Source organism: Corvus cornix, chromosome 12 (assembly GCF_000738735.6).
Source record: "Corvus cornix cornix isolate S_Up_H32 chromosome 12, ASM73873v5, whole genome shotgun sequence".
NCBI lineage: Eukaryota > Metazoa > Chordata > Aves > Passeriformes > Corvidae > Corvus > Corvus cornix.
In genome coordinates this window covers 446472-473116 of record NC_046342.1, presented here as the reverse complement: position 1 = coordinate 473116, position 26645 = coordinate 446472, and the positions used below count along the sequence as shown (strand labels likewise).

The 26645-nt window shown below is 44.9% G+C and overlaps 1 protein-coding gene and 1 long non-coding RNA gene across 8 annotated transcripts in view; one reads left to right on the top strand and one right to left on the bottom strand.

Moving 5' to 3' along the window:
• The window catches only part of FAM120A (family with sequence similarity 120A), a 49416-nt gene extending 48244 nt beyond the window's left edge, over positions 1-1172 (bottom strand). For 3 of the 5 annotated variants that reach the window (XM_039559227.1, XM_039559228.1, XM_039559230.1), the window contains exon 1: positions 384-1172. In XM_039559227.1, coding sequence (XP_039415161.1) covers positions 384-857 — 474 coding nt within the window. In that variant the 5' untranslated portion in view covers positions 858-1172. The remainder of the gene's footprint in view (positions 1-383) is intronic. The other 2 variants (XM_039559229.1, XM_039559231.1) reach the window with 1 other exon arrangement.
• LOC104695733 lies at positions 637-26645 on the top strand. 3 transcript variants are annotated; one of them, XR_005602985.1, is made up of 11 exons: positions 637-858; positions 3527-3974; positions 4640-4699; positions 9982-10082; positions 12873-12959; positions 16033-16170; positions 17002-17088; positions 17739-19884; positions 21828-21873; positions 21959-22847; positions 23292-26645. It is a non-coding gene; the product is annotated as an uncharacterized LOC104695733 (long non-coding RNA). The 3 variants fall into 3 exon arrangements; XR_005602986.1 differs by lacking the exon at positions 21828-21873 and having other exon boundaries at positions 3527-3696; XR_005602987.1 differs by lacking the exon at positions 21828-21873 and having other exon boundaries at positions 21959-22248.

The following is a 26645-nucleotide window of genomic DNA, read 5'->3' as shown; positions in this document are numbered from 1 at the left end:
CCCCTGCGGTACCACAGCCCACAAGGCAAGAAGGGACATTTTGAGTCAACGGAGCGAAAGAACATGGAGGCAGAAGCCGCCCTGCTGCCGGGCCGGGCCATGGGCGCTGCCGGTCGCCCCGCCAAGGCCTCCCGGCCTCCGGCCCTTGGCGGGGCGGCGGGGAGCGTCATGTAAATAAACCAAAATCCCCCCGGGATTGAGGCCGCCAAAAGTTGTGCCGCCCCCGCGGGTCTGGGCGACATTTTGAGGCGCTGAGAGGAGCGGCTGAGGGTGCCCTCCCTCCCCCCGCGGGCAGCCCCCGCTGCCATCTTGGAGCCGGCAGGGAGCGGCGGGGAGGGGGCGCCGGGACCCCCGGGCGGGGGGGACCCCGGGCTCCTCCTCACCTTGATGTGGAAGCGGATGAGGGCCAGGCGGATGCAGTGCGCCATGCAGACGGGCGGCAGGAACCAGACCTTGGGCGGCGGGGTGCCCTTGTTCTGGACGTGGCTGACGATCTGCTGCGCCGTCTGGCGCTCGTTGCCCTGGCGCTTCACCCACTCGTGCAGCCGGGCCTTCTCCAGGGCGCCGTTGAAGAAGACGAAAAGCTCGATGTTCCCGTTGAAGCAGGCCTTGGCCAGGGCCGCCAGGTAGCCCAGCATGTGGTTCCACTGCCCGCCGCTCACCCAGTCCGTGTAGAAGCCGCCGTAGAGCCGGTGCAGGCAGTTGTCGGCGTCGATGAGGAGGCGCAGCGGGGTCTGGGGGGGCCGCTGGCGGCCCCCACCCACGAGGCTGCCCCGCGCCAGCTTCTGCAGCTCGACGGGCACCACGGCGCTGGGGCAGTGCTTCTCGATGTAGTCCTGGAATCCCTGCACTCCCATGGTGAGGACCGGGCGGCGGCGGTGGGCGGGCGAGCGGGGGCCCGGCGGCGGCGGCGGCGGCAGCAGCGAGGTCTGGGCTCGGGCCGGGCGGCGCGGCGGCAGCGGGCGGGCGGTGGGAGCGGTGGAGCCGGGTGGGAGCGCTGGCTGCCGTCGGTGGCCGATCAGGGGGGAGTTGTATGGATTAGTGGGGGGCTCATGGCTGCCGCGGCCGCCATGTGCTGCGCTCACAGAGCCATGGCTCGGGGATCCGGGCGGCTGCGGCTCCGACTGCCGGGGGGCGGGGGAGCGGCCGGGCGCGCAGGAAGCCAACCCGCCGCCGCCGCCGCCTGCGGCAGCGAGAGCGGAACGGGCGGGACTTGGCGGCGGCGCCGCTGCCACTCACACACCGCGCGGGGCCGCGGCGGGAGCGCGGGGGGAGCGGAGCGCCCTCGGCGCCGCCCGTGCCCGGAGCCCGGAGCCCCTCACGGCCCCCTGCCCTGCCCTGCCCTACCCTGCGGCTCTGGCCCGGCCCGGCCCGCCCGCCGCGGCCGTTGCATAACCCGGGCATGCGCGGGAGCGCGGCGGAAGCGAGTGGCGGGGAAGGGGAGGGGGCCGGGGGCGGGGAGCGGCGGCGGGAACCGGGGCCGGGGTCTCACGGCTCGGCCCGGATCGGCCTGCCCGGTTCTGGCCCCGCGCTGCCGGGCAGCGGCGGTCCCTCAGCCCCGCGGCCGCTGTGGCGGGCCCAGCTCGGGGGAGCGGCGCCCCGGGCACCTGTTGCTCGAGGGTCTTGGGCCGTGACCGGGCAGCAGAAGCGCCCCCGCAGCGGTTCGGCTCGGGCCGGGGAGCTGCGGGGTTCCCAGCCTGCTGCTGCGCCCGGCCTGACCATAGCGCCTTCCCGTCCGCGCAGACCCGACGGGCCGTGGCCGGTAAAAGTGACCGGCTGGGCTGACCTCTCCCCGCTGAGCGTTTGCTGCTGCTGGTGAAGCTTCCAGATCGTAGAGTACCCCGGGCTGGAAGGGTCCCCCAAGGATCATCCAGTCCAACTCCTGTCCCTGCCCAGACACCCCAAATCCCGCCCTGGGCATTCCTGGCAGCGCTGTCCAAACGCTCCTGGAGCTCTGGCAGCCTCGGGGCCGTGCCCATTCCCTGGGGAGCCTGGGCAGTGCCCAGCACCCTCTGGGGAAGAATCTTTTCTTGATATCCACCCTAACCCTGCCCTGGCCCAGCTCCAGCCGTTCCCCCGTGTCCTGTCCCTGTCCCAGGGAGCAGAGATCGGAGCTGCCCCTGTGCTGCCCCTCGGGAGGAGCTGCAGCCCCCCTGAGCTCTGACCTCAGTCTCCGGTTCTCCAGCTGAGCAAACCAAGAGCCCTCAGCCACTCTTTGTACGGCCCCTCCAGACCCTTAAACATATTCATTGCTCTCCTTTGGACACTCTCTAATAGCTTTAGATCTTTCTTGTATTGTGGCACCTGAAACTGCACACAAGACTTGAGGTGAGGCCACACCAGTGCAGAATAGAGAGACACAATCACCTCCCTCAGTGATTTTGGTGGCCTTTTCACCTTAGACATGCTTAAAAGGGCAACTGCTTGCATCTTGAGACCTGCCATCCACAGAGCAGCCAAACTGTTGCCATAACTGGTAAATGAGCATAAATATCAACTATAAGGGAAGAAACCCATAAATGAGCATAAGTATCAACTACCAGAAGAAACCTGCTCTTCGCTGCACAGGCAGCAGGGAATTATCTGTCTTTGGTTTTACCGGATGAAATTATTTTTTAAAAGGCCAAGGTGAGGACTGTGCCCAAGCTTCAGGTTTATCACTGCAATAATGCCACAGTGCCTGAGCAGTTCTCTGCTGTTCAGGTGTTGGAAAACTACAGGAAATGTCAGGCTGCTGATGCTGTATGTTCACATTAATATTTTATTAATGAGGAAAAGCATATTGTTAATGAGATTTCAGTCAGGCTGGATTGGCACCCACAGTAAATATTCCCAGCAGGGAATAGCAATTGCAGCAGGAATGGGCCAGCTCACTCCCAGGAGGTGAGTGCCATGGATGTGTGTATCTGAGCCCACCTGGTACAGCATCAGGATGATGGAATAAAGCATACTGAAAAAGCTATGGAAGTAACCAATGACAAGTGTATGTTTCTTCTTAGAAATCTGTTTTTGCAGTAATCTGAGAATGTGGTTTCCTAAGTAAATAGTCTGGTCTCTTTCCAAGCTACTTTTCCCTTAGAATCCTTAGATTATCCAATAAGGATATAGATACATTATAATATCATTGGAATAATAAAACCATTTGGAACACTTTGAGGAACATGGCAGCAGGACAATAGTGCTAATAGAAGGAAAGCAGATCGAGGAGGAAGAACTTCAGAATTCCAAATATCCCAAAAATCACAAAAATTTGGTCAAAATAACAAGTATTGCCATACATGAGGTGCCTAAAAGGCAGGTTATCAGAGAGCCCTGCATGTATTCAATGCTCCAACAGCGGAAAGCTTGATCACAAACAAGCCATTCTCTAAGTAGCCTTGTGAGCAATAACTGAGCCAAGAAGAATTTGCTTCTTGTTGTTAATTGTCTCACAGGGTCTTTAGTTCAATAGTCTTAGGAATGGAAAATCATCTATAAATAAAAGATGATAAATTTGCTTGTGTTTTTTTTCTATTTTGCTGTTTAGGAAGGAAACTAGTCCAGAGCATGTGCCACGAGGAGCCTGGCTGTCAGCATCCTTGGGAGTCAGGGAGGCGCAGCAGAACTGAACACTGCCCGGCTCATGTGCCCAGCCACAAACACAACCCTCCCTTCCCAAAGAAAAGAAAAGAGAGGAAAAGCACAAGGGGAAACAAGGTGCTTCCAGAACTTATTTAATACAAACTAAAAGTTTGGCCAGACAAGAAGACAATGGAAAATAAGTTAAATTTACAGAAAACAAAATTACTCTGGAAAGCAGGTAGATTAAGCTAGATTTAAAGAGCAATTAATCAAAGACTGAGGCAAACAAGATGTTTTTTCATCAACCAGCAGCAGAAAGCCTCCAGGATTCATCAATCTTCTTCCTCAGCACTGAGACACAGCGTCTTCCACTGTTCCCGGATGTTAGTTGTGTAAAGGAAGGGTTAATGGCGGTTGGTATTAAAGTCAGTGACTCATTATCCAACCTGAACAGAAGAGAATTAGGAGTGGCTCCCTCAAAGGAAGGAACTGAACAGTCATTAGGAAGAACTAACGAATAACCATGTCAGAGCAAGAACAGAGATGAATGTTATCAGTTTAGTCTTGGTTCCTTTGCTAACGAAAATCAGTCCCACAGTGAGAGGAACATGGACACAGGCTGTGCAACAGACTAGCCACTGTGACCTGAAAGGTCCATCTGCCTGGGAGTAATAGATACATATGTTATCCAAGGAAAGCACTTGTTTGATGTGATTTCCCATAATATTTCTCCTCTTTTCTCAGCCTGGTGCAGCTTGCTGTGGAGCTGCTGCCCCAGAACTTCTCAGTTCTTTCTGCTGTAGAAGAGCTCCCAGCCTTCACGTCACTGCCAGGTCTGCAAGTGGCCGTGGGCTCGCCCTGTGGGCTGGGTGCTTTTCTGCATTGCTACTTCAGTGCTCACAGTTCTAGGCACGCCTGTCACTTAGTCAAAAAGAGTTGCAAAAATACAAGAAATTGAAGAAAAATTGTTGGGGTTTAAAAAAGTATTGGGGATAAAATTTGTCACTTGTTGCAATCTTGCTCTGATTTGGATCATTGTATTTGCTACCATGTGTGACATCCCTTTCTTGTCTCTTAGGTTGCTGCAGTTAAACCATATACCATCACACAGAATTTATGGAAGATTTTCCGTGTTCAGGTATCTCCACAAAATATCAACAAACACCATCTTGCTTAAGCATATTGTAACTTTTTTCAAATACAGATGATACTTCAGATGGACCATTTTCCTCTTAGGACAAAGATGTGGATATAGAAGGCATATCACTGGGTTATTTAAAACACTTATCGGTCTCTCCATCAGCATCAGCTCTCTAGGGACTTGGAGTCTATTTCTGGAACTTCTCCTTTTTTCAGCTTTCTGCAAGACATAAGATTGCAGAACTCCATAGGTGATTGCTCAGCTTAAACACATTTATTGCTAACAGCTGGGTTTTTTTCTGAGAAATAATACGATTCTTTTAGCAACAGCTTGGTAATATCAACTCTCACAGCTTCTTTTGTAAAACTTTCTTTTTGCAAAGCAGACTTTGCTGAAATCTTAAGTTTCAGCTGATCTGCCCTCACCCAATAAACATTCCTCTGCTCTAACGTTTCAATTTAATTTAAAATTTAGTTTCTGCTATAACTTCCACCATAACATTAAAATTGTGTGGAACTTTTTTCGCTGATACGTGGTGAGTACAGCTTGCACCTTCTCGCTGGGATCAGCCCTTTTTTGTGGAAGCATGGAGCTCCTACAGGTACTCGAGCTGGGGGGTGGACTATTCCTCTGCTTTCTCACTGACTACAATGAACTTTGGTTTTCAGCATCTTCATTTGCTTTTCTGTTCTGCTCTGGTGTTGTCTGTGTAGAATTTGTGCCCTTCTCAAGCTCTCCATCTCTTCCAGCCTAAGCCCCTGGTTTAACTTTGAGGACTTTTAGCAAAGGCTGTAGGATGCGTACAAGGTCTTGTAAGATCATCGAGTCCGACCATCGACTATCAAATCCACCACTAAACCATGTCCCTAAGTGCCACATCTACATGGTTTTTTAACACTTCCAGGGGTGTTGACTCCACCACTTCCTCGAGAATCTGTTCCAATGCTTAACCACTCTTTCAGTAAAGAAATATTTTGTAATATCGAACTTGAACCACCCTTGGCACAACTTGAGGCCATTTTCCATTGACCTATTGATTGTTGCCTGGAAGAAGACTCCAACACCCACCTCGCCACAACCTCCTTTCAGGTAGTTGTAGAGAGCATTAGGGTTTCCCCTGAGCCTTCTTTTTCTCCTTCTTTTCTCTTTGAAATGATAGTGAAACATGCCAGGCCAACACTGACCTCTTTTGTAGACAGCAAGTATGCGAAAAGCCGCTTGCTACATGACCGGCAGAGGAAAAGAGTTTCTCTGATAGCGTGCAGTGAAGCCGACACTGAGATGTTGGACTACCAGTCCAAAGAAAAGATGATTCAAAAGATAGCATATCTTACTAGAGCCACTGCTATGCTCCAACTCAAAATTTTTGATTTTCCATAGAGGCCAATTCTTGAGGAGTTTGGAACCCTGGGCACATGTGGGGTAAATGATGGTGTTGCTCCAGCAAACTTTTAGGGCAAGAAAATGACTGGTAGCGAGTCCTCAGAGTGCCTGGGAAAAGCAGGCTGGAGGAGGAGGGGGCAATGACGCTGGCTGAAAGAATTCCTCCTTTCAGAAAACAAGCAGCGCTTTCACAGCAGTGGATGCTCAGCCATAGCACACACTACACAGATTACATCAGGGCCATTCTCTGCCTTTGATTAGTTTTAAGAAACAAAAGCATGAAAATTTTAAGTTCTAGACTTGAATTTTCAAGAGAAAAAGCATAAATAATAAGGGCATTATGAAGCAGGCAGCAGGAGCTGGTGGGGAGCACTGGTTCTTCAAAAACCTGGAACAGTAGTGTGCTGTTCCTGTGGCAGTTGTGTGAGACAGACAAAAAGCCAGTATTTAAAGTCTGTTCTACAGCAGTTTTTTGCAGGAGCATCAATAATATTATGAAAAGATACTAATAGAATGCTACAGCTTGAAATTATAACAGATAAGATGCATTTGCAAATGGTATCGCGAGAGCAGGTCTGAGCTAAAATGCATCTACTGTGGCCATTTCAGAAGAGCAGCTATTTACACTTCCAACACTTTAAAAACATGTCATTTTTGTTGGCATTTCTGCAATTAACACAAGTATCTCAGGCATGGAAGTAACAGATTTAGCTACCTAAATGTGGGGTAGGGCTGGCAGGTTTGGGAACACCATCCAAGCCAGACCTTCACTTTCAGTCTGCTACAGCAACTGAATTCTTCATCTTGCCCAAGCACACGCCAGCATGGTCTGCCAGTGTGTCACCCATAGATGTGGATTACTGAGTTTTCTTACCATTGTCTGCCCTTTTTTCATCCCTGTGGCTCTTGCTGCAGAGTCTAAAATGTGAGTATAAAAAAACCTAAATTGATTTGAATTGCAAAGTATAAAGTTCTGGGGCTGCGCCTGCTTGAATCAGCACACAGGATGAAATGAGGTCCATAAATTTTCAAAGTAGTGGTCTGGACACAAGGGATACTTTGTGCTGGTGCCTTTCCTGTCGCATAATGGCTCTACCATGTCCATCCCAGAGGCATGGCTGCCACTCCTGGGACAGGGTGCTCCTTGAACTGGTGCAGTTGGAGAAGCAGACAATCCTCCTGTTGTCCAGAACTGGCCCACGAGCCACCAATTAGACTGCTTTGAACGACAGCATTCTGTTCAAAGGGCTGCTAATTGTATTTTAATGATGATTTAAATGCTGCTGCTGATAATTTCAGAGACATCCAGATCACTAATTACTCATAGTCTATGTTGAGCTTTAAGCAGGCGCAGGCAAAGCACTGTAGAAGCATCAAGTAATGTTATTAATGTTCTCAAAGGCCTCCACTGCCCTCCCACATGTCAAAAGCATCATCTCCTGTTCTCAGGCCCAAACCCAGCCCTGGCTGCTCACATCTGGGATCCAGCTGCCCAGCTGCAGCACAGGTTCTTGCAGCATTCTGGAAGTAAGGGAAGAGAAATAGCGAATCAAAATTACTTACATTCATTAAACAAAATTCTACCAATATTAATTAACTAAAATTCTTACAACACCACCACTTCAGAACATTTTACCTTTAAGATAAAATACTAGCTCAATTGAACTGCACACCTGAACACAGCGTGGTCAGGATGTCTGAATAAACTCACCAAAAATGCAGATCCTAACAACCTGTCTGCACAGACGGGAAGGGCATTGACCTGTTGGAGCAAGTCCAGAGGAGGCCATCAAGATGATCAGAAGGATGGAGCACCTCTGCTACGGGAAAGGCTGAGAGCATTGGGGTTGTTCAGCCTGGAGAAGAGAAACTTCAGGGTGACCCAACTGCAGCCTTCCTGAAGGGAGCTTACAAGATGGAAGGAGGCTATTTACAAGGAGCTGGAGTGACAGAACAAGGGAGAATGGTTTCAGACTGACAGAGGGCAGGTTTAGGTTAGATATTAGAAAGAAATTCTTGGCTGTGAGGGTGGTGAGGCCCTGGCACAGAGTGCCCAGAGCAGCTGTGGCTGCCCCATCCCTGAAAGTGTTCAAGGCCAGGTTGGGTGGGACTTGGAGCACCCTGGGATAGTGGAAGATGTCCCTGCCCGTGGCAGGAGGTGACATTGGATGATCTTTGAGGTTCCTTCCAAGCCATTCGGTTCTGGGGTTCTCTGGCTTTTGGCTCGCCGCTGCAGTGATGCCTTTTCCTGTTCTTAAAATCAAGAGTCACACATGGTTAGAAGGGGAAAAGGGATTTTACCTTGGTATTTATTTTTAAGGATCCTTAGGTGTACGCGTCCAGGTCATATGCATCGAGATGCACCCCGCCGAGTCTTTTCCTGTGTCTCTCTTCCCCGTCTCCCCCCCAGCATTGGGTATAACATTATAGGCTTTACTAATTAGCATATCTATCAAAGATTCTCCAATGAGAGGTTCAAGTGAGCCCCCCCTCCCCAAGGAACCTCCACCTCCTCCAGGGTGGAACCTCCCCTGGATGGTTCCACCCTGGCTCACAGAATATGTTCTGGAGAGGACCCTGGGGTCTGGGGCACACCGATCCCCAGCTACGAAGCTTCTAAAATGTTCAGTCTCTTAGCTTAACAAACAAGTCCAAGAATGTAGGCAAAAAGCACTAGGAACACAGAAGCTGTAAAAAGGTATAACAGGGGTATAAAAGAAAAGGCAAAAATCTTCATGGCATCAGCAGCAGGAGCAGCGCTGTGGTGGGACCGCGGCCGGCCTGCAGAGCTCACAGAGCCAGACCTGTTCTTGTGCAGCGAGTCCCAGGGAGTTCAGTTTCCAAGGCTGGCAAATCAATACCTGCCATAAGCATGAAATTCTTTCCCAAATGTTTACTTGTATTCTGTACAAGATGCTCATAGTTTGTGGAGGAATCCATTCTCCAGAAAAAATATTTAGAGTGCAAGTCACAGTTTTCCCCTTCAGAAATTCAGCCAAAACACACCAAATCTGCTATCCACTGACAGCATAGTGCTGGTCAAGATGTTTATACATAAAACACTCTGTCAGTGAGAGTAAAGCACATATCTTGCCTGCGTAATTGATATCTAGAAATGGGGAAGCTGGCTGAGTCCTGTTCTAAAATACGTGCTTTTATGAGAATGTAGGTTAGCTGTAGTACAGTGGATTTTACATGCCAAATCTAAGCAGTGAGAATTTTGAAGAGACTTTCAATGATGCAGGAAAAAAAGGAAGGCTTGTTTTCTCACTGAAAAATAAAATGCTTGTAAATAAATCCTAACGCTGATTTTTTTTGTGAAGATCTGTGTGAGATGAATCCCTTTACTGTCCTAGAGTGTATTAGTGTCACTAATCTACCCTCAATTTGATGTGAGATTGCTGGCCTAGGACAGGAGTGAGGAGCTTGCTCCACTCTGTGCCCAGGCACATGGTGAAGAGAGTGAGATCCTCTGTGCTCACCTTCCCCCAGTGATGTTGTGCCTGGAGCTGCAGGGGCACCTCTTTGCCTCAGCAAGCCCCTGAAAAAGCCTTAAAGGAGACATTTGCTTGTGCAGCTCGGGTGGCTGGTACAGAGCAATGAGATTTGCATGTGGGAAAAATTTTGCATGCAATTTTTTGCAACCATCTGACCTAGGAGTTTTACTTTCTACATAAACAGTTTGTCTCACTTGTCTGAGTAAGGCTTTAAGTGTGTTTTTTGTGTGTCTCTCCTTCTCTGAGGGCTGTGCCAGCTGTGGCATCTTTGGAAATGAAAAGTCCTGAAAAATTCTTGCACTTTGTTACCAAGTGCTGCTTTTTTTCCTTTTACATCATTGATGGTATTTGAAACTGAGTAGATTTGAGGGCAAATAATTCCCCCCTTTTCTGTTTCAGCAATCACCTGCCTCAGCTGCCAGCGTGCTCCTACAAACCCCACAGCTTGCACAGAGCAGCTGAGCTGAGCTGATGCCAGAAAGGTGAAGGTCTTGTAAGAGGTAACGTTTAAACTTGTGTATTCCCAGGTTTTTTAATTACAGGTTAATCATTTGGTTTTCATTCTTTTCAGCAAGGTCTGAGATGTTGGTGTCGTAGGTTTTCTGCCTGATCTACACAGATTACTTCCTTATCTTCATTTATCCTTTTAAAGATACATCACTTGAACTTTATCCTGTGGCTTTCTTTCCTAACATCAGTCAGGAAAACATTCAAAAAATTAAAGAATTAAATATTTTTGGATAATGGATAATCTCTTTTGCAAGAGATGAAAAGAGTTAAAACCTCACAAGCTTGTCACTCAATGACAGAAACCCTGATTTCTGAAAGTTGTACACACATGCAGCCTGGCCTGAGTTCAATGTCTTGACTGCCATGAAACTGGAAGCATTAATTAGCATAAAAAAATTGTAATCTAGTTCTGAAAAAGCAAAAAAAAAACCAAGAAAAAAGGGAAATACTACACAGTTGTCATTTGTGAGAGCATTCTTATTTTCCAGAAGACATCAGTTTAATTCTCCAGATACTCTCACTATACCCAGCAACTTTTGATCTCCCCCCACATAATACAGCACAGGAGAGTGTCTCTTTAAATTCATTTATAAAATAATTCAGGACTGTGGGTGTCTTTGATCTGTTCCTCTCTGCTAAAGTACAGAAGAGAAGAACACGTCGCTTAGCAACCCTGCTTAGCCGGCACTGGGGGAGGCAGGAGAGATGGATGGTCCAGAGCCACAAAAGGGGAGGTTTAAGCCCCATCAGGAAACTAAATTTCAGACAATCTTTCTCAAAACTGAAGCAAGCAAACATGGTTGTTTGCAGAATTGAGTAATTGGGTAATCTCACTTTTTCCTCTTTTTTTGTATCTACTTATGGTCTATTAATAGCAATCTCCCAACCAAATGAGAAAATCCAGCATGGGATGGACAACACAGGCTTTGACAGCTTCGGGGCTGGGTTGCAGCTGAAGGGAACCTGAAGTTTAATTTTAAACCAGTTCAATAGATTTTAAATAGAATTAGTGTTGTCAAGACTAATCGTAATTAATTTCATACCGCAGTTTTAATCTTAATACTTCAAATAAATGTTGTGTGAGTCTCATCCTGTTGTACAGTTGGACAGCCTAAGTGTCCCCAGCCTGACTTATTCAGGGTCACTTACCTTGTTGTAAATAAACCCCAGAATTCTCCGAGTGGTTACCAGGCTGTGATTTCCTGGTAACTAGGTAACATCGTAGAGCTGCAAAAAAATACCAGTTAGGAAAGTAACTTTGCACTGAAGGAGATGAGCAGCCCTCAGCCCTCTGTCCTTCCTGCAGCCGCAGGCTGGTGACATCCCACGGAGCCATGGCAGGAGCAGGCACCAGCTCAAACCCTCCTGCTCTTGCCCTTGCTGACCAGTGCTGGCCTGGAGCAGCCCTGATTTATTTTTTTCCCAAACATCAAATTCCACAGCAATGTATGGCTGAGTTATGGAAGGAAAAGTGTTGCTAAAAACCTGTGTCAGAGGAAGAGTGGCAGAACTACCCACTTCAGCATCTCACATAGACAAAAAATAGTTCAGAATGAAATAAAGGTAAATTGTTACACCTGGTCTTCTATTAATGATCATAAAGATTATTTAAAATCTTCTTCATTTTTGCACCCCTTTCATTTACTAATCACCTATAACTTATTACTGAACAGTTAAGAGAATCCCTAAATTCTAATGGTTTGGGTTTCTCCCAGAGCTCAGTACAGGCAATCCTGTGCTCAAGCTCTGTAGTAAAACTGCAGATTATTAGACTGAGTACCAGTCTATCCACAGGCAGGAAGCTTGTCTAAACTGGCATCTGCTGCATATTCCAGCAATTACTAACATACCTGAAAACAGACATTATTGGACTCTGAAGCAACGTTGTTTTTATCTAGTAAGGGAAGTGGTAAGTGCTAGTGTGGAGCTCATTCAGGGCTAAGGTTTTTAGAAGAGTGTACTGAAGAATTCACAAGTGACAAGATAATTTTTACTACCCATATATAGCAAAGACCTATACAGTAGAATCCTGTCTTCAATGGGAATTTTACTGGTTACTGTTGGAGTGCCTGGATTTTACCCAGGATCTCTGAGTGTGCTTTTTGTATTGGCAAATGCTCATGTAATGTGATTCTTTGGAGAAATTTAATTAAAGAAAAATGCGTAAGGCACTTGGCATTAAGTGGTGTAAGTTTGTTAACGTACAATATGGAGAATGAAGCCCAAATTAGAAGCAAATAACACTAACTCAACTGTGAGCGTTTCCATTAAAATTGCTTTAGTAAGAAACTTCTATTTTTGTAACACATATTTTCTCTATACTCACTTTTATGGTCCAAACAAATGTAGAGGCTTTATTTGAAGTGTCACAAGCTGAAGCAAACCCGGTTGACTTGACTTTGTCTTTGCTCTCAGTTACACCACAGTTAACAATTCTTTACTGTAACTCAGTACTGAGAAAGTAATTTTGCTGACTGACTAAACTGAGGATGAGGAATCCAGCAACAATAGAACTCTTTTACTTGCACTTGTGTTTACAGTACCAGTTCATACACGTAGTGGGTTTTAGGAAACAGAAGTATGTCATATCCATAAGGCCAAGATGCTCTTTGTTGGAGATTCTTCTTACAAACAGTTTCTGTGATTCCTCTGACAGATACGGAACATCTCCAGCTTCTTGAGCAGACTTCGTGAGGCTGATAGTCTTGAGGAATATGTTTGGGACTACACTGACTTCCAAACCTGTACAAATAACATAGCTTTCTGGTTATGGCATTTAGGTTCCCAGATCAGGATGATGCATGGAAAAAGCATGCAGATAAGGCATCCTTTGCCCAAACATGTCATCAGAAACTGACTTCCTAAAGGTATGTCTCAAGTGGGAGAATGCAAACAGATGTGTGATATTTTTCCATTTCAGATCGATCATTATAATATCACTATGATGCAGATTACCTTCATGACTTCTTAATCCCAGTACTGACAGAAGGACAGTAGTCTAAATTCGCAGAAGCCTCATGTTGGAGAACTCTCAGTTTAGTGCAGGAATTCTTGAAAATATATTGACCCAGCTGACAGTACTGGGGAAAAGAAGATTATCTCTGGCATGGGACCACACTGCAACAGCCCCTGTTCTCAGGGAAGAAGCTCTCATCTAAAATGTATCAGACCATTTCTTTCTCTTGTAATCTCCTCCTAAATGAAAAGAGAATTGTTCAGCTTTTTTCATGGTGTATAGAAAAGTGTGAAGTTAAAAATAAATCTCAGCTCCTCCTCAGTGGAGGGACAATGGCTGGTTTTTTTTAACTAAAAGCCCACTGGTCCTGTTGCCTTCTGCTAAACAGTCAGGCATCGCAGAAAGGTTGTTTGGTGTTTGAGGCTCAGTTTCCCCAACGATCAATAATTACAGCAAGGAGAACTGCAGAGAGGTTGGACATCTTTACTGCCTGCAGTACTACCACCACATGTCTGACTCCAGCACCAGGCAGCTGGAATATAAATGGACTGAAAAATTCACTGAAATGCTTTGATGTTGTATAGATGTAGAATTTGAAAGGATTAGGAGTCTATTTTTAAAAGGAAATTAATAAAAGACATTATAAGGCTATGAAAAATACTGGGTGGTATAAAGGAAGATCAGGAAATTCTTGTTTTTCTCACAGTGTAAGGAACACAGGCATTCACAGAGAGAGATACAGTGTGCAAAAATATGCAAACAAACCAAAAGAAGCCATTCCCTGCTGGATTTCACTATGTGTCCTTACTGCCTGCTTCAGCTGAGTGGGGACCACGGGCCAGCCTGCCCAAACCAGCCCTGCTCATTCCTGTCTCTCATTGGAATCACCACGAGTAGCACCCGCATGGTGCTGCAGCTCTGAAAATTTGTGACTGGAAGCAAATGGTTTTGAAGGAGGGAAAAACTAGGTGCAGAGAGGTCCTTGTCCTCAGAAAGCCTGCTGAACCACGCCTTTTTCCTTGGAAGAAGTCATATTTACATGACAAATTTACATGTAGCAGTGACAGTGGCAGAATATTTCCAAGAAAGCGGAATTATTAATGTTTTGGCAGCATGAGATTGTTTTTTTCCCAATTGCAAATGTTGCTCCATCTGCCACAAAACCATTGGTTCCAACAGCATGGCCTTCCCTGTTAAAGGGACATCACAACACATCGTGTCTGTGGTTGGGATATGAGGAGAGGAAGGTGATACCAGTGTGGAACACACTACAGTGGTGTGCCCCGTTGGCAAGGAGTTGGCTGTGAGAAAACAAGCCAGCTAAGGAGGTGTATCTTCCTTCCTCTTTACTAGTCTGGGAACTGTTAAGTTAGCTGTGTTTGACATCATCTATGTTAAGATTTTGATAACACCACTGGCTTAAATCTGAGTTACACCATAGAAATACTGCTTGGAAGGGGCCTTTAGATCAGCTCCTGCCTTCTGCTCAAAGCAGGACTGAACCAACACTGGATTACGTCTGCTGTGATTTTACCTGGCCTAATGTTTGGTGTCCCCCTCTGGGTAACCTCTTCCAGTGCTGCAGTATCCTCCCAGGGAAGCAGTTCTTCCTAATGTCCAGTCTGAACCTCCCAGGCTACAGTAACAGAATGATAAAATTACAGAATGGTTTGTGTTGGAAGGGACCTCAAAGCTCATCCAGTGCCATGGGCAGGGACACCTTCCACTCTCCCAGGTTGCTTCAAGCCCTGTCCAGCCTGGCCTTGGACACTTCCAGGGATCCAGGGGCAGCCACAGCTGCTCTGGGCACCCTGTGCCAGGGCCTGCCCACCCTCCCAGGGAAGAATTCCCTCCCAATATCCAATCTAAACCTACTCTCCTTCAGTTTGAAGCCATTTCCCCTTGTCCCTTGTAAAAAGTCTCTCTCCAGGAGCCCCCATTGGTCATTGTGGTGATTGCCACCTGTCACTGCCACAAAAAGCTTGGTCCTGTCTTCAGTTCCAGTTCCAGCAGCTATTCGTTCACCCTTTGGTCCCCTCTGTTCCAGGCTGAACAGCCATAGCCACCTCCATCACCCAGAGCATGTGCTCCATGTCCCCCTGCTACCCTCACTTCCCAGTTCAATGTGTCCTCTTGACCTCAGGGACCCAAGCTGGAAACTATTCCAGGTGTGACACTACTGGCCTGAGGAGACAGGGATAATGAGCTCAGCCTGCAGGCCACCCTTCTTTGGCAGCAGGTGATGTGTAGTGTTCCCCAATTGCCATGAGCGCACCCTTGGCTCACACTGTCACCTCTAGGTCCTCTCCAGCAGGGTTACTGCTCACCCAAACAGTTCCCAGCCTCTCCTGGCACTATGTTACCAGGTGTGGGCCTTTGTATACCTTGTTCAACTTGATGGGATTTCTGCTGGCTATCCCAAGTTCCCAAAGATTCTTCCCCGAAGGTTACAATGTGGCATGTCAACACCTCGACCCTAATTTAGTGTCATCTTCAGGTTTGTTGTTTCTACATTTCTACATCATCGGCCAGGTGACACTGAAGGTGGTAAACAGCATCAGTCGTGGTGCTGACCCAGGAGAGCTCTGATTCCCTTCAGCCACCAGGCAGACATTGATGGCTCTTTCAGTCTAGTGCCTTTCTGAGTAAATTCTCTGACTGTGACATATGAACAGAAGGAACAAACTGCTTTTCTGTTTGGTACCTTAATGGTGACCTGTTCCTAAAGACTTTGAGCAGAGGATAGTGGACTATATAGTGTGCAATAGCAGCAAAGGCAAAGCATTGTTTAAATTAAATGGAATTCTATAAGTAGACTTCCAAAAATTACATTAAACTAGAAATTGTTCTGTTGTTCAACACCTAGTCCATTATTTTGGAGTATACAAAATATGGAGTATACATTGTTCTTTTGCAATTAAAAAAATGAACATTTTTGTCTTTTGTTCTTCACTGGCATCACACCAACCTCTCACCATTTACAGCAGCAGGAGGGAGAGTCCTCAACGCCAGGACAGCCAGGGGACTTCCGTGGCACACCAGTCATCCACATCCCATCCCTGCTTCAGCTCAGGACCCAACCTCACCTCCCAACCACAGCATTACTGGCTTACCTGGCACAGGTGAGTGGCTCTGCCTCTCTGCAGTCCTCAACATTTTCAGTGTAACACCATAACAAGTCTGTCTCTTCAAAACACTCTGTTTTTAGGAAAACATCACATGTCCCCAAAGATACCTTCCTGATTTCTTTTTTGAAATCTGAATAATAATGAGGGTAAAAGGTATGTGATTCCTTAAACCTAAAGGAGACATCCAACATAAAAAAGAAATCTTAATTCTAAAATTACTATTTTAGTGATGACTTGTAATCTATGCAGTTTTATCTACTTGATAATACCCAGCTTAGTGTTAGATCTAAAAAAAAGAATGAAATGAGAAAATTATTCCTTTGATATGCATTAAGTTATTCAGTTAGTAAATTAGTGAATCTTATCCTGTTATTAGCTATTAGCATGTTACACTTCTTGATGTTGCTCATGAAGAATGCATATGAAAATAAGGAAAAAAATTTCCTTTTGAAGTTCCTGCCACTTGATTTCTTGACATTTCTTTTAATTTGTGACTAACCTCTTGAATGCAGTATTCCACTGTCTGGTTTTATGAGAGATTCTTCATTTTCAATTTGTTCTCCCATTGATCAGACTTTTTTTTGAATGGGTAGCTCTCAAGATAATTAGCCTTTCAAAGAAACCATGTTCTCCTAAATAGTTATTAATGAGTATCTCTCCCATTCAGTGCTCATAGCCCTTTTTCATTAGGGGATTTTCAAGGCCTGGTCAACCTGTGCCTGGTACTACTGAAGACAGCAGGAATCTCACTGCAGATTTGAGGGAGAGCAAGAGCAGACCCTGGGAGTGAAGAAACATCATTTGCATTCATTTTGTCTTTGGCAGATGGCTGTGTTCTAGGAGAACCTACAAACAGCTCTTGTGGCTCCAGGGTAGACTGAGGAGGGAGTAAAATGAGTGAAAGAAAACAAGGTATGTTTCCTTCTCTTTTGTCATCCTCTGTATGATCAAGGTTTCCATCTTCAGAAGAGCCCATCAGCTGCAGCAGCTGTGCTAAGGAGCCTCAATTAGACTGCCCTGTTCACAGTGCTGGAGACGAAAAGCCCCCTTTTATTTGAAGTCAATGTACATTACATAAACATAAACCCATTCAAACCAACAGTCATTCTGTATCTGAAGTTATTTTCCCACTAAAGAGTCAATCGTCTTTAGTAAGACTATACTTTGTTTTAGGAATTTTTGCCAGTGTTACCCTTGCAATTAAGAGCACACTGGATAATAAAATACTCCAACACATCATGCACAGCTCCAGTGATCCAATCCTATTCTGGTTCCTGCTTGGCTTTTCTGGGCCAGTTCTTGTCCCTTCCCTTCCCTTCCTCTCATCTTTAACCTTAGACTCTTAAGCCCCGAGCATGGACAGCTATTCTCCTGCTGAAATGCATGGGGAATTTTTATGTCACACCCTGTGCTTTCTATTTGCTCCTTCAAAACAGACTGAAACATCATCCTTATCCTTTATCTGCTTCCTTGTAAGCTCTTCTGCTGTCTCTCCCTGCTTCCTCCACGCTCGGTCATCAAAGAACCTCTACGACAAACATGAATTTTCCTTCTATTTCCAGACAGACTTCTATCCAAACCAGAACCTCATGGCATTTCTCCATGAAGGTGTAGTTATCTGTTCAAGGTCAGTATCCCAAAACAGGGTGGTTTAGAGTCTTCCAAACTCATTCCATCAGTTTATTTCCCAGTTTCTGTGAGCAGTATGATCACTCCTTTTTTGTCATGTCCATCCACTGTCTCAACTTCAGCAGAGGTTACACTATGGGTCAGCTTGGACCAACTGAATCCAAACTTAATACTTTTTTCTCCGTGACAGAAATGGCATTTCAGAGATGTCCTTTTCTATGCCAGCTAAGAACTAAAGCTTTGAACCAGGCTCTGATGATCTTACAGCTCATATCTGTAACATTCCTGCTTTCTGGGCTTGACCAGTGCCGTTAGAATGACCAAGTCAAATAATTTTATCTGATTTATGGCTTTACCTCCTTAGCAATCTCTTCAGCCTCCTTTTGTTTCCTGCTTCTCTGTCACTTCAAATAAGTTACTGCTCTTTGCTTTCCCAGTGCCCTCCTTGACCCACCTACTCCAGCAATCTCTTTCACTAGGAAATTACTTGTCCCTCCCACGGGCAATAATTCCAAAATTTCCTCTGCAGTCAAGAAGTCATTTAATCCACATATCTATCTCCTAAATTTCCTCGAAGCACTGGGAGTAGATGCTTATTTTCCTGTCCCTTGCACAGACACAGGAACAAGGGCCGAGGGGGTTACCAGCAGCACGACCAACACCTCTCACCTGTGTTTGTCTGTTTTGTCCCCAGCTGTCACTTCCCTGCCCTGGGTTTGCTGTTTTCATCTGCAGCTATGCACAGCCAATTTCAGTGGCGTCTTATTCTGTGCTTCAGGTTTCTATAAGCAACAGAAAATAACAGTTGGCTATTTTGTCTCTGCTCGTCCTGATTCTGCAATCCCTAAAGACCAACATCTTCCTTTGCAATAAACACTGGACATTTTTTAGAATAAATAGATCAAGAACTTTGGTAGAAAAACATCTCAGAAATATCAACGTCTCCTTTCAGATAGAAAGTCAATGTGAGATTAATGAAATTGAAAAAAAAATTCAAATAAAACCCAGGGTGATCCAACACAGGTTGTAAAAGTCAGTATAAATGGCTGACCAAACAACCATCATGCAGTCATAACTTAAAGGGAAGCTTCACTTGGGAGAAGAGCAATGTTTATAGAGAGGCTAATTTTATCTTAGTGAATACTATTAAAAGTTACAAGTTGTAGTCCAAAATACTGCTTTGCAGCTCAGAGGAGAGCTAGCACAGGCTATGAACTGGCCTCACATGGCAATCTATTTCTGATACCATAAAAAATACACTATTTTAAGAGCCCAGGCAAGCTGCGTGGGTACAGCCCTGCCCTTCCTGCAGTTGATAGTTTTGCTAGTGGCATCGGTGAAATGATGTTTTCCTCTGGTGTTAGCCCATGCAAGTTTAAATACTGGGCCAGGAAACCCATATCAGTTCTATTGCATGCAATACCAGTGATTTTAAACCCATTTGCTTAGGTGGATTACTAAATGGAATTTGAAAAGTGATTTATTATTGAAAATTATTTTTGTTTGTTTATTCATCCAGTTTTCCTAATTGTGCCATGTTATTCTGTATGCTAGTGTGCTTCTGCTGTATCAGGACAAAATAGGCACTTAAGCCTTTGGGCATATGAGGTAAGTCGTGTCCCTTCTCCATTCCACTGGAAAATCAACAAAAGCAAGCCTTTAATAGCATGAATTCCATTATGACCCACCTTAGCAGGCACCTAAATCCTTCAGCTGCTATGATAATTTATCTTTGAACTCGTTAGTAGCAGTGCATAACTAACAAGTAAGCTGCAGGAACACGCAGTTACTCTGTATTTACATGGTGTTTGCTGTGCAGTTGTGGTGTAATTACAGAGATTATACCTGCTCTCTAGAATAAGAGTACATGGTGTACCTCATTTTGTGCAGTTTCACACCAGCAAAGCAGAGCACAGCGTGACGGAGCTGAACAAATGTTCCATTCTGCAGCGGGTGGAAGCGAGCCCCAGGTAGGGAGCAGGGCAGGGGCCGCGCAGAGAGCCGCGATTCAGACCAGCGCCGCGCCTTGGGGCTGCACCTCACCCTGTTTGGAGTTTGGACTGCTGCCCTTTCAGTGATGTAAGTGAACTTGAATATGCAGATTCAAAGTCAGGCAGGCTAGAGCTCGGGGTTTTTTAGTACAGTAAATTTCCCCTCTGATGTATACTATTGTAGGTTTCTATAATAATTACAGGAAATGCATGGAAAGCATCTATCTTCTTAAAAAATTTTAATTTTTTTAAGTTTGTTTGATGCTAGCACATCCCCACAGCTTTGACCTAAAACTACATTGGTACCACAATACCGAATGTGAAGTTGCAGCACGTAGGTTCTGGGGAAAAAATACCAGCACGTGATGGAAAGCACTAAGAAATAATGCTGTGCCTCTGAGCTGATCACATTTTATATGATTCAGCATAAACATAAGTAAAACTAAATTTAAAGATTCTATTATGTTTGAGATCCACCAGGAAGGGCAATACTGTACAAATTGGTGCACGAATTGCTGTGCCACTGCTCCAAAGCAGTCTTTAGACTCATGCATGCAGTATTGCCTTCTCCGAGGAGAGTGCCCAGGCCTTTCTAGAGCATGGATACAGCACCACACTAGTTAAGCAACTCAACAGAAGAAACATGGATTTATTTGCTGTTGCCAAAGAGTAAAATTGCAACTCAGCATACAATAAAACCATCTAAGAGTTCTCTGTTCTGCTTCAGGTGGAAGGAAAAGTAGGGAGCTTTTCTGGGTGTAAATTATTGTTGTTCAGCTTTATAATAATTTTCCTGTCTTGAGGGACTTGATTTCTGAGTATGGTGTTAACAGCATCTCGCTCTAAAGGGCCAGCAGTGTGACATGACAGGGCATGAGCTGCACTGCATTCATTTCCAGTACTGTGTTTGCAGTGTACAACTACATCACCAAATGAGATGCAAATTACCCTGATATAATTATCTCATTTGAATGTCTCGAGGTGATTTCAGTCTGTGCTGCAGCCAGTGCTCTCATTTGTATCGCTTCTGCTGGCCTTGGGAAGGCGGGTGGGGCTCCCTCATCCCCGTGGCTGGGCTGCCTCTGGCACCCAGGCTGGTGGACAAACCAAAAACTGGGGGTTTGAACCTTGAGTTCAGGGACCTTTGATGCTTAACATCAACAACTTATTTCTGTCACAAACTACATTATCTGAGGAGTTGTTCCTGAGCACAGAGAGTTAACATTTCAGTCCATCTCAGATGCTGGTTAAGGACATGAACACAGTGCACTAAGTCTTTTCTGCACTGACAGATTTAAAAATAATTTCAGAAGAAGTTAGAGAGAGAAAATAAAATAAAACTTCTTTTCCAAAATTCATTTTTGAAAAAACTATATTTGGTTTCTCACTAGCAGTATTCCTATGTGGATTTTTTTTGATTTTTAACTGTTTTTCAAGGTCTTCCTGTTTTCATAGTAGGCAGTAAGGAACAATGGAAGAGATGCCTGTCCATGTCCCATTTACAATCACAAACATCATCATCCATGAATTCCATGACTTTTTCATTTCCATTTTTCCTACTTAACATCACACAGTGCTGGGGTGGCAGCTGCAGCAGCTGTTTACAGTAGCTGGACTACCAGCAAAGCATTTCCCCGGCACACCAACCAGAGCCAAGCCTGTATTTTACAGACGCCTTCAAAGCAAACATTTCAGGCCAACTGCAAGACTTGGATTTGAAGTTCTAAAGCTCGTTAGCTCTGATGTACCACGGCACTCAGTGTCTGAGTTGGCTTTTACCTCCTTTTCCATATTGTCAAAGTCCCTCCAATGCCTTTCTTTGTAAGAGGACACAAGGGACCCAACCCAACTCCCACCAAAAAGTGCAATCATTCCTTCAAACTTTTATCTTAAAAGACAGTATTTTAGAGTCTGAGAAGGGCAGTTTCCTCCACCTAAAAAATGGAGAAATAATAGCTTTGCACTGACTCCAGCATGGTCCTGGTCAGACTCTTCAGCTGAGGTTCTGATACAGCCTTGTTTTTCATTCAGGTGTTACATTAACCAGGAGAATCCTGCCATTATTTCTAGGAATGAAGTAAGTTTTAAATGGTGAAATTGTGCATAATTTCAATTGTTCTCAGGGAGAATACTCAAGACTGGCTCTCATGTTTTGTTCACAGAAACAGACACGTGATGCAAGTTCATATGTACAATGAATGGCTTTGGGACAAATGTTTGAAGACTTCTTGCAACAAATTGCTCACAAATGATCTACAGCAAGAGTTACTTCCAGAATGGTTACTGCACCTATGCTAGGAAAAAAGATATTCAAGCAAATCAATCTGCTTGTGGACAAATAATGAAAAGAGAAAACCAAAAAATTCCTCTAACAAATATGAAACTGCAAATTATTCACAGCTCAGTTGGCAACAACCAATTTTTGTGGTAGTAGGAGCTCATGGAGTAGGAGGTAACTGTGTGAAGAATGATTGATTTGGTATCTTATATTGCAATTCTGGAAGGGCTTCAACATCTAATTTAAAAGCCATCCTCCTTCTTTTACCCAGTAAAGGAAATAAAATGATAGTTGATGTCTGTGAGCTGTTTTGGGCAGATAGGATCTATTTTGTGTCCTCTGGACACTGACAACGGCTACCTCATAAGAAAGAGCAGTTATTAGAAAAAATATCTCTTGCCAGAAAAAAACAAACAAAACCTGCCTAAGGAAGGATATTGCCATCACAATCCTCTTTGCATCTTCCCAGGAAAGACACGTAATGGGTCTGAACTTGGTGAATCTTTGAGTTGTGGAGCCTTGTGTAAGCTGCACATCCACCAGCCCATCTTTCGGTACAAACACTGATTTACTTCCCTCTTGGAAGAATACAAAGCACTTTTGGGACGTCTCTCAACTAAGACCACCTTCTGTCTCTCCTTCCCCACTCCTGGGATGGAGCCAGCCACCCTTTTGGTGAGAGGTTCTGGCATGCTGCAGTGGGATGCCAGCAGAGTTGTCTTCTCAAAACAAAGTGACTGTAACATGCTCTGTTTATGCCTGTGGAGTGGTGGGTGAGAGTTTAGCATTCAACTCTTCTTAACTCCTTACACGTGTATTCTTGATTGAATATGTAATTCCTAATTTATTCCCAAGCAGGCACATGCTCTCTTTCCAAGGCATAGCAGATGTGAGGGAGTCCGCTTCATCCCTACTGCTTTACTTCACAAAACCCTTCAAATGCTAAAGCCATAAATAGGCATTATAGCACAATCTTCAGCTGAATGATCTCCAACATTACTGCAGATCTTAGTCATAGTGAAAGCTTTTACAAGCTACTTTGAGCTAATGGCAAAATAGTTTTCACTTAAAGCAGCGATGTGTTCCTTCCCACCAATGCTAATTGCTATGATTCTATTGTAAGTTCTGGGCTTAGTTACACTGAGCTTGAGTTAGCTCATTATAACTTAACTCTAACCATTTACCAGAGATTAATTTTACCATTTCTGTGGTTTCAGAGAGAAAGACAGAAGATACACTTCCATGTCACCAAAGTCAACAATGGGAAAAAGGTGCATTTCTGCAAGAATGTTCTAGGCAACCTCCTCAACAACAGAAGGATGTGCTGCAGAAGGTGATGTTCAGGAGCCATTTCACCCTCCCACAAGGATACAGAATGAGGACATCTGCATCCAGCTGAGCCATGCCAAACCACCTTGACTTCCTGCCTCTTATACCTTTCTTTGCATGCTGCTAATCCGTGTTAGATTCAAGACTGTTTGAACTGTCTGTGGATGGCAAGGCCAGTCCGTGGCTGGTGAACCTCCTACCCACCACTGGTGCTTTAGGAGCCCTTTCTGCAGCACCTGCCTCCTTGGGACAGGAGCTGGGGCACACAGTAACTCATCACCTCACTGTCAGAGCACAGCTGATACGTTGGTGGACTAACTTCAACAATTTCACTGCAGAAAAGCTTTAATTCTGACTATTGTAAGACTATAGACAAATTTCTCAGCCTGCTTCAGTCTACAAACTGCAGATACATATATAGGTTGTTTGATCCTGTATACAAAACCCACCACTGCCCTTTGTCTTTACCCTCCCCATTCCCTGCGATTTGGGAAAGTTTGCCTGGAAAGGGTCAGAAAACATTCACCTGCTGCAGGTCCTCCTAAGCCCCCCAGCTTTTAAAAAATTTATTTAATTTGCTACATGTGATTAACTCCACTGAGTTTCTGCCAGGCAGAATTTGCAACTCAAAGTACCCCATGAGTGCTGCAACACTGCCAGGAAGTAAATACCACCACAGTCTTCATAATCACTGTTTTCCCAAAGAACAGGTATAGCAGACAGGCTATTTTAGGCTATAAATGGAAAACAGAAAATGAGATTTTCTTTCCCTGCTAGTTCTTCTCCTGAGAATTTTAGTCCTTTCCTCTGTGCACGTGCTTTGGTTGTTGGTGGCAGCATATTGGTAATATGGGTCTCTCAGAGCATCAGTCGCTGGAGCCTGTTCCACAGCACTGAAGTGCCAGGGAACATGGGAAATCATTCCCACTAGTACCAACATGCTGTTTGTTGATATAAAATCACGTATTAGATCAAAACCAGATTGGGATAGCCTGATTTACTCCATGACTCTGGTGACAGTTGATTTAAAATTCGGGTGTACAAAGTAAGTAAAGGTATTCCCCAGCTACCTGCTCTTCCTTTTCTAGTAGTGGTAATCCATTTGCAACTCTCAGTTTTGCAGATTGCCTGTCATCTCCTGTGGATGATCAAAGTCCAGTCATGAATACAGGCACTCTGGACTTGCAGTCCTGTCAATATCAGGGATGTCTGGCCTTGCCTTCAGTTTGTAGCACAGACACTGTCATCTAAAACATCCATATCACATGGATCTAATGCAAGATCTTCGCATGGCCTTTAAATCTGAGAAGTTCCAATTTTCATTCTTCTATCATCAATTCTTCTATCATCAGTTCTATCATTCCTCATGTATTATGCATTTTTTTTTTCTGGAAAAAGCTTTGCATTATTAGGAATTCAAGAGATAAGGTTTTGCTACAGCAACATGCTGATCTCAGAACTTGAGAACAGATCCTTAGCACCACATACACTTTTCTGTTGCCCCTAATGGTAATGAGAAGCATTTTCTGGGTTAGGAAATACCCTCATTATTTCACATGACAGGGTGATACTAGGCCTGTGTCCCCTTGTTTGATTACATGCTAATCACAGGTATCCTTTGAGCTGCTGAGTAGTCAGTGGTTTATTTTAGTCAATTGTAGTACTACTGAGAAGCACTCTCTTCCTGCCTTTAGAAACAAAAACCCCATTTAACCTTGGAAAAACACGATTCATGCTATTTTCTTCACCAAAGGAAAAGGAGTGGGTTTTTTTGGGTACAAACCTATTCAGTGAAAGATATCTTAGTCAACAGGGGTCAGCTCCGGCACTCATAGAAGACGAAAGATTTTGAGAGAATATGTGAAAAAAACCAGATGGCTTTAACTAAATTAATAGAAACCATACTTTGTGTTTTACCCAGCCATCACATGTGGTAATCCTGACATTCCAAATAGTTGTCACAGTCTTACTCTCTCATTCTCTTAGTCTTCCACTTTGCTTTGTCATTTACAGTATTCATGTGCTTGACTTCAAGCAGCCTGATGCTGTTCATCGATTACTTGGTTTGACATTAAAATATCATTAAAATTGAAAAATCATTTAGAAAGTTGGAGGACTGTTATCCAGTAAAAATTCTCAGAGCACAGTGGAAGATGTAAAGTGACTGAACTTTTGGATTTACTCTGAAGAGGTCCTGTTCCCCTCTCTCTCCTTGCCCATCACCAGCTGCAGCCACCCTTGCTGATTCTGCTTCCTCTGCCCCTTTCTCATGGAGGTGCCTTTCATTTTACATGATTTATTGAGATGTTTTCATCCTTATCCCTCTCTAGTCCTCCTTCAGACACAGCCAGAAACCCAGCTGTTACCTGTGCCTGCCTTCTTGTTCTATCACCAGCTGAAAACCTTTTAAACTATTGATGGCAATGGTTGACCTCCATCCTTTAATCCCACAGTTTTCCTTGTAAAGCCCTTTGTCCCAGCACTCTTTCTCCTTGAGCCACTGTGGTTCCTCAGAATTGGAGGAGCAGCAGTGAGCAGATTACAGCTGTGAGGACACACAGCTCAGCCAGCAGCATCCTGACCTACAACAAAGTCCAAGAGTCCAATAACCACTGAAACTTGGCAAAGCTATGCCTAAAGGGCGGCAGCTACAGGTCCACCCCTGTATTTACAGCACCCACCAGGTACTTGATACTGCTGCTGATCCTATGAGCTATCAAGGAGAACTTGTATCAGGACACGTATCAGAAAAGCAGCTTTTCCCACACTAGAAATCCAGATCAGTAGGCAGAAACCCTCACTGCCTAAATAGGGTTCAAATCTGAAGAAGAAGTGTGGGCTAATCTATCTGCCAGATCTTCCCCTGCTAGAGTTGTGCTGCTTGAACAAGGACTACTCTGGATTTGTTATTAATGTTTACTCATCTTGCCCCAACAGGCAGTCCCATGCCTGCTGCTGTGCAGGCACAAAGGAACAGGTCATCCTTACCCAGAACATCCGCAGTGCTAAATCATGATCTTCATCTCCTGCTTTCCCAGCATTCAACCAGAGGTTATTTTTCACTGCTAACCTAAAAGAGCTCAGAAGAAAGCTCAGTCTTTGGTTTAAATAATTAACTACTTTGACCTGGATATTCTGAGAGGCCCCACTAATCTCAGCCTTCTCAGCAGTTTCTAAAATAAAATAAAAACAATAGAATAAGATGAAATAACATAACATAAAATTAAATGAAATAAAATAAA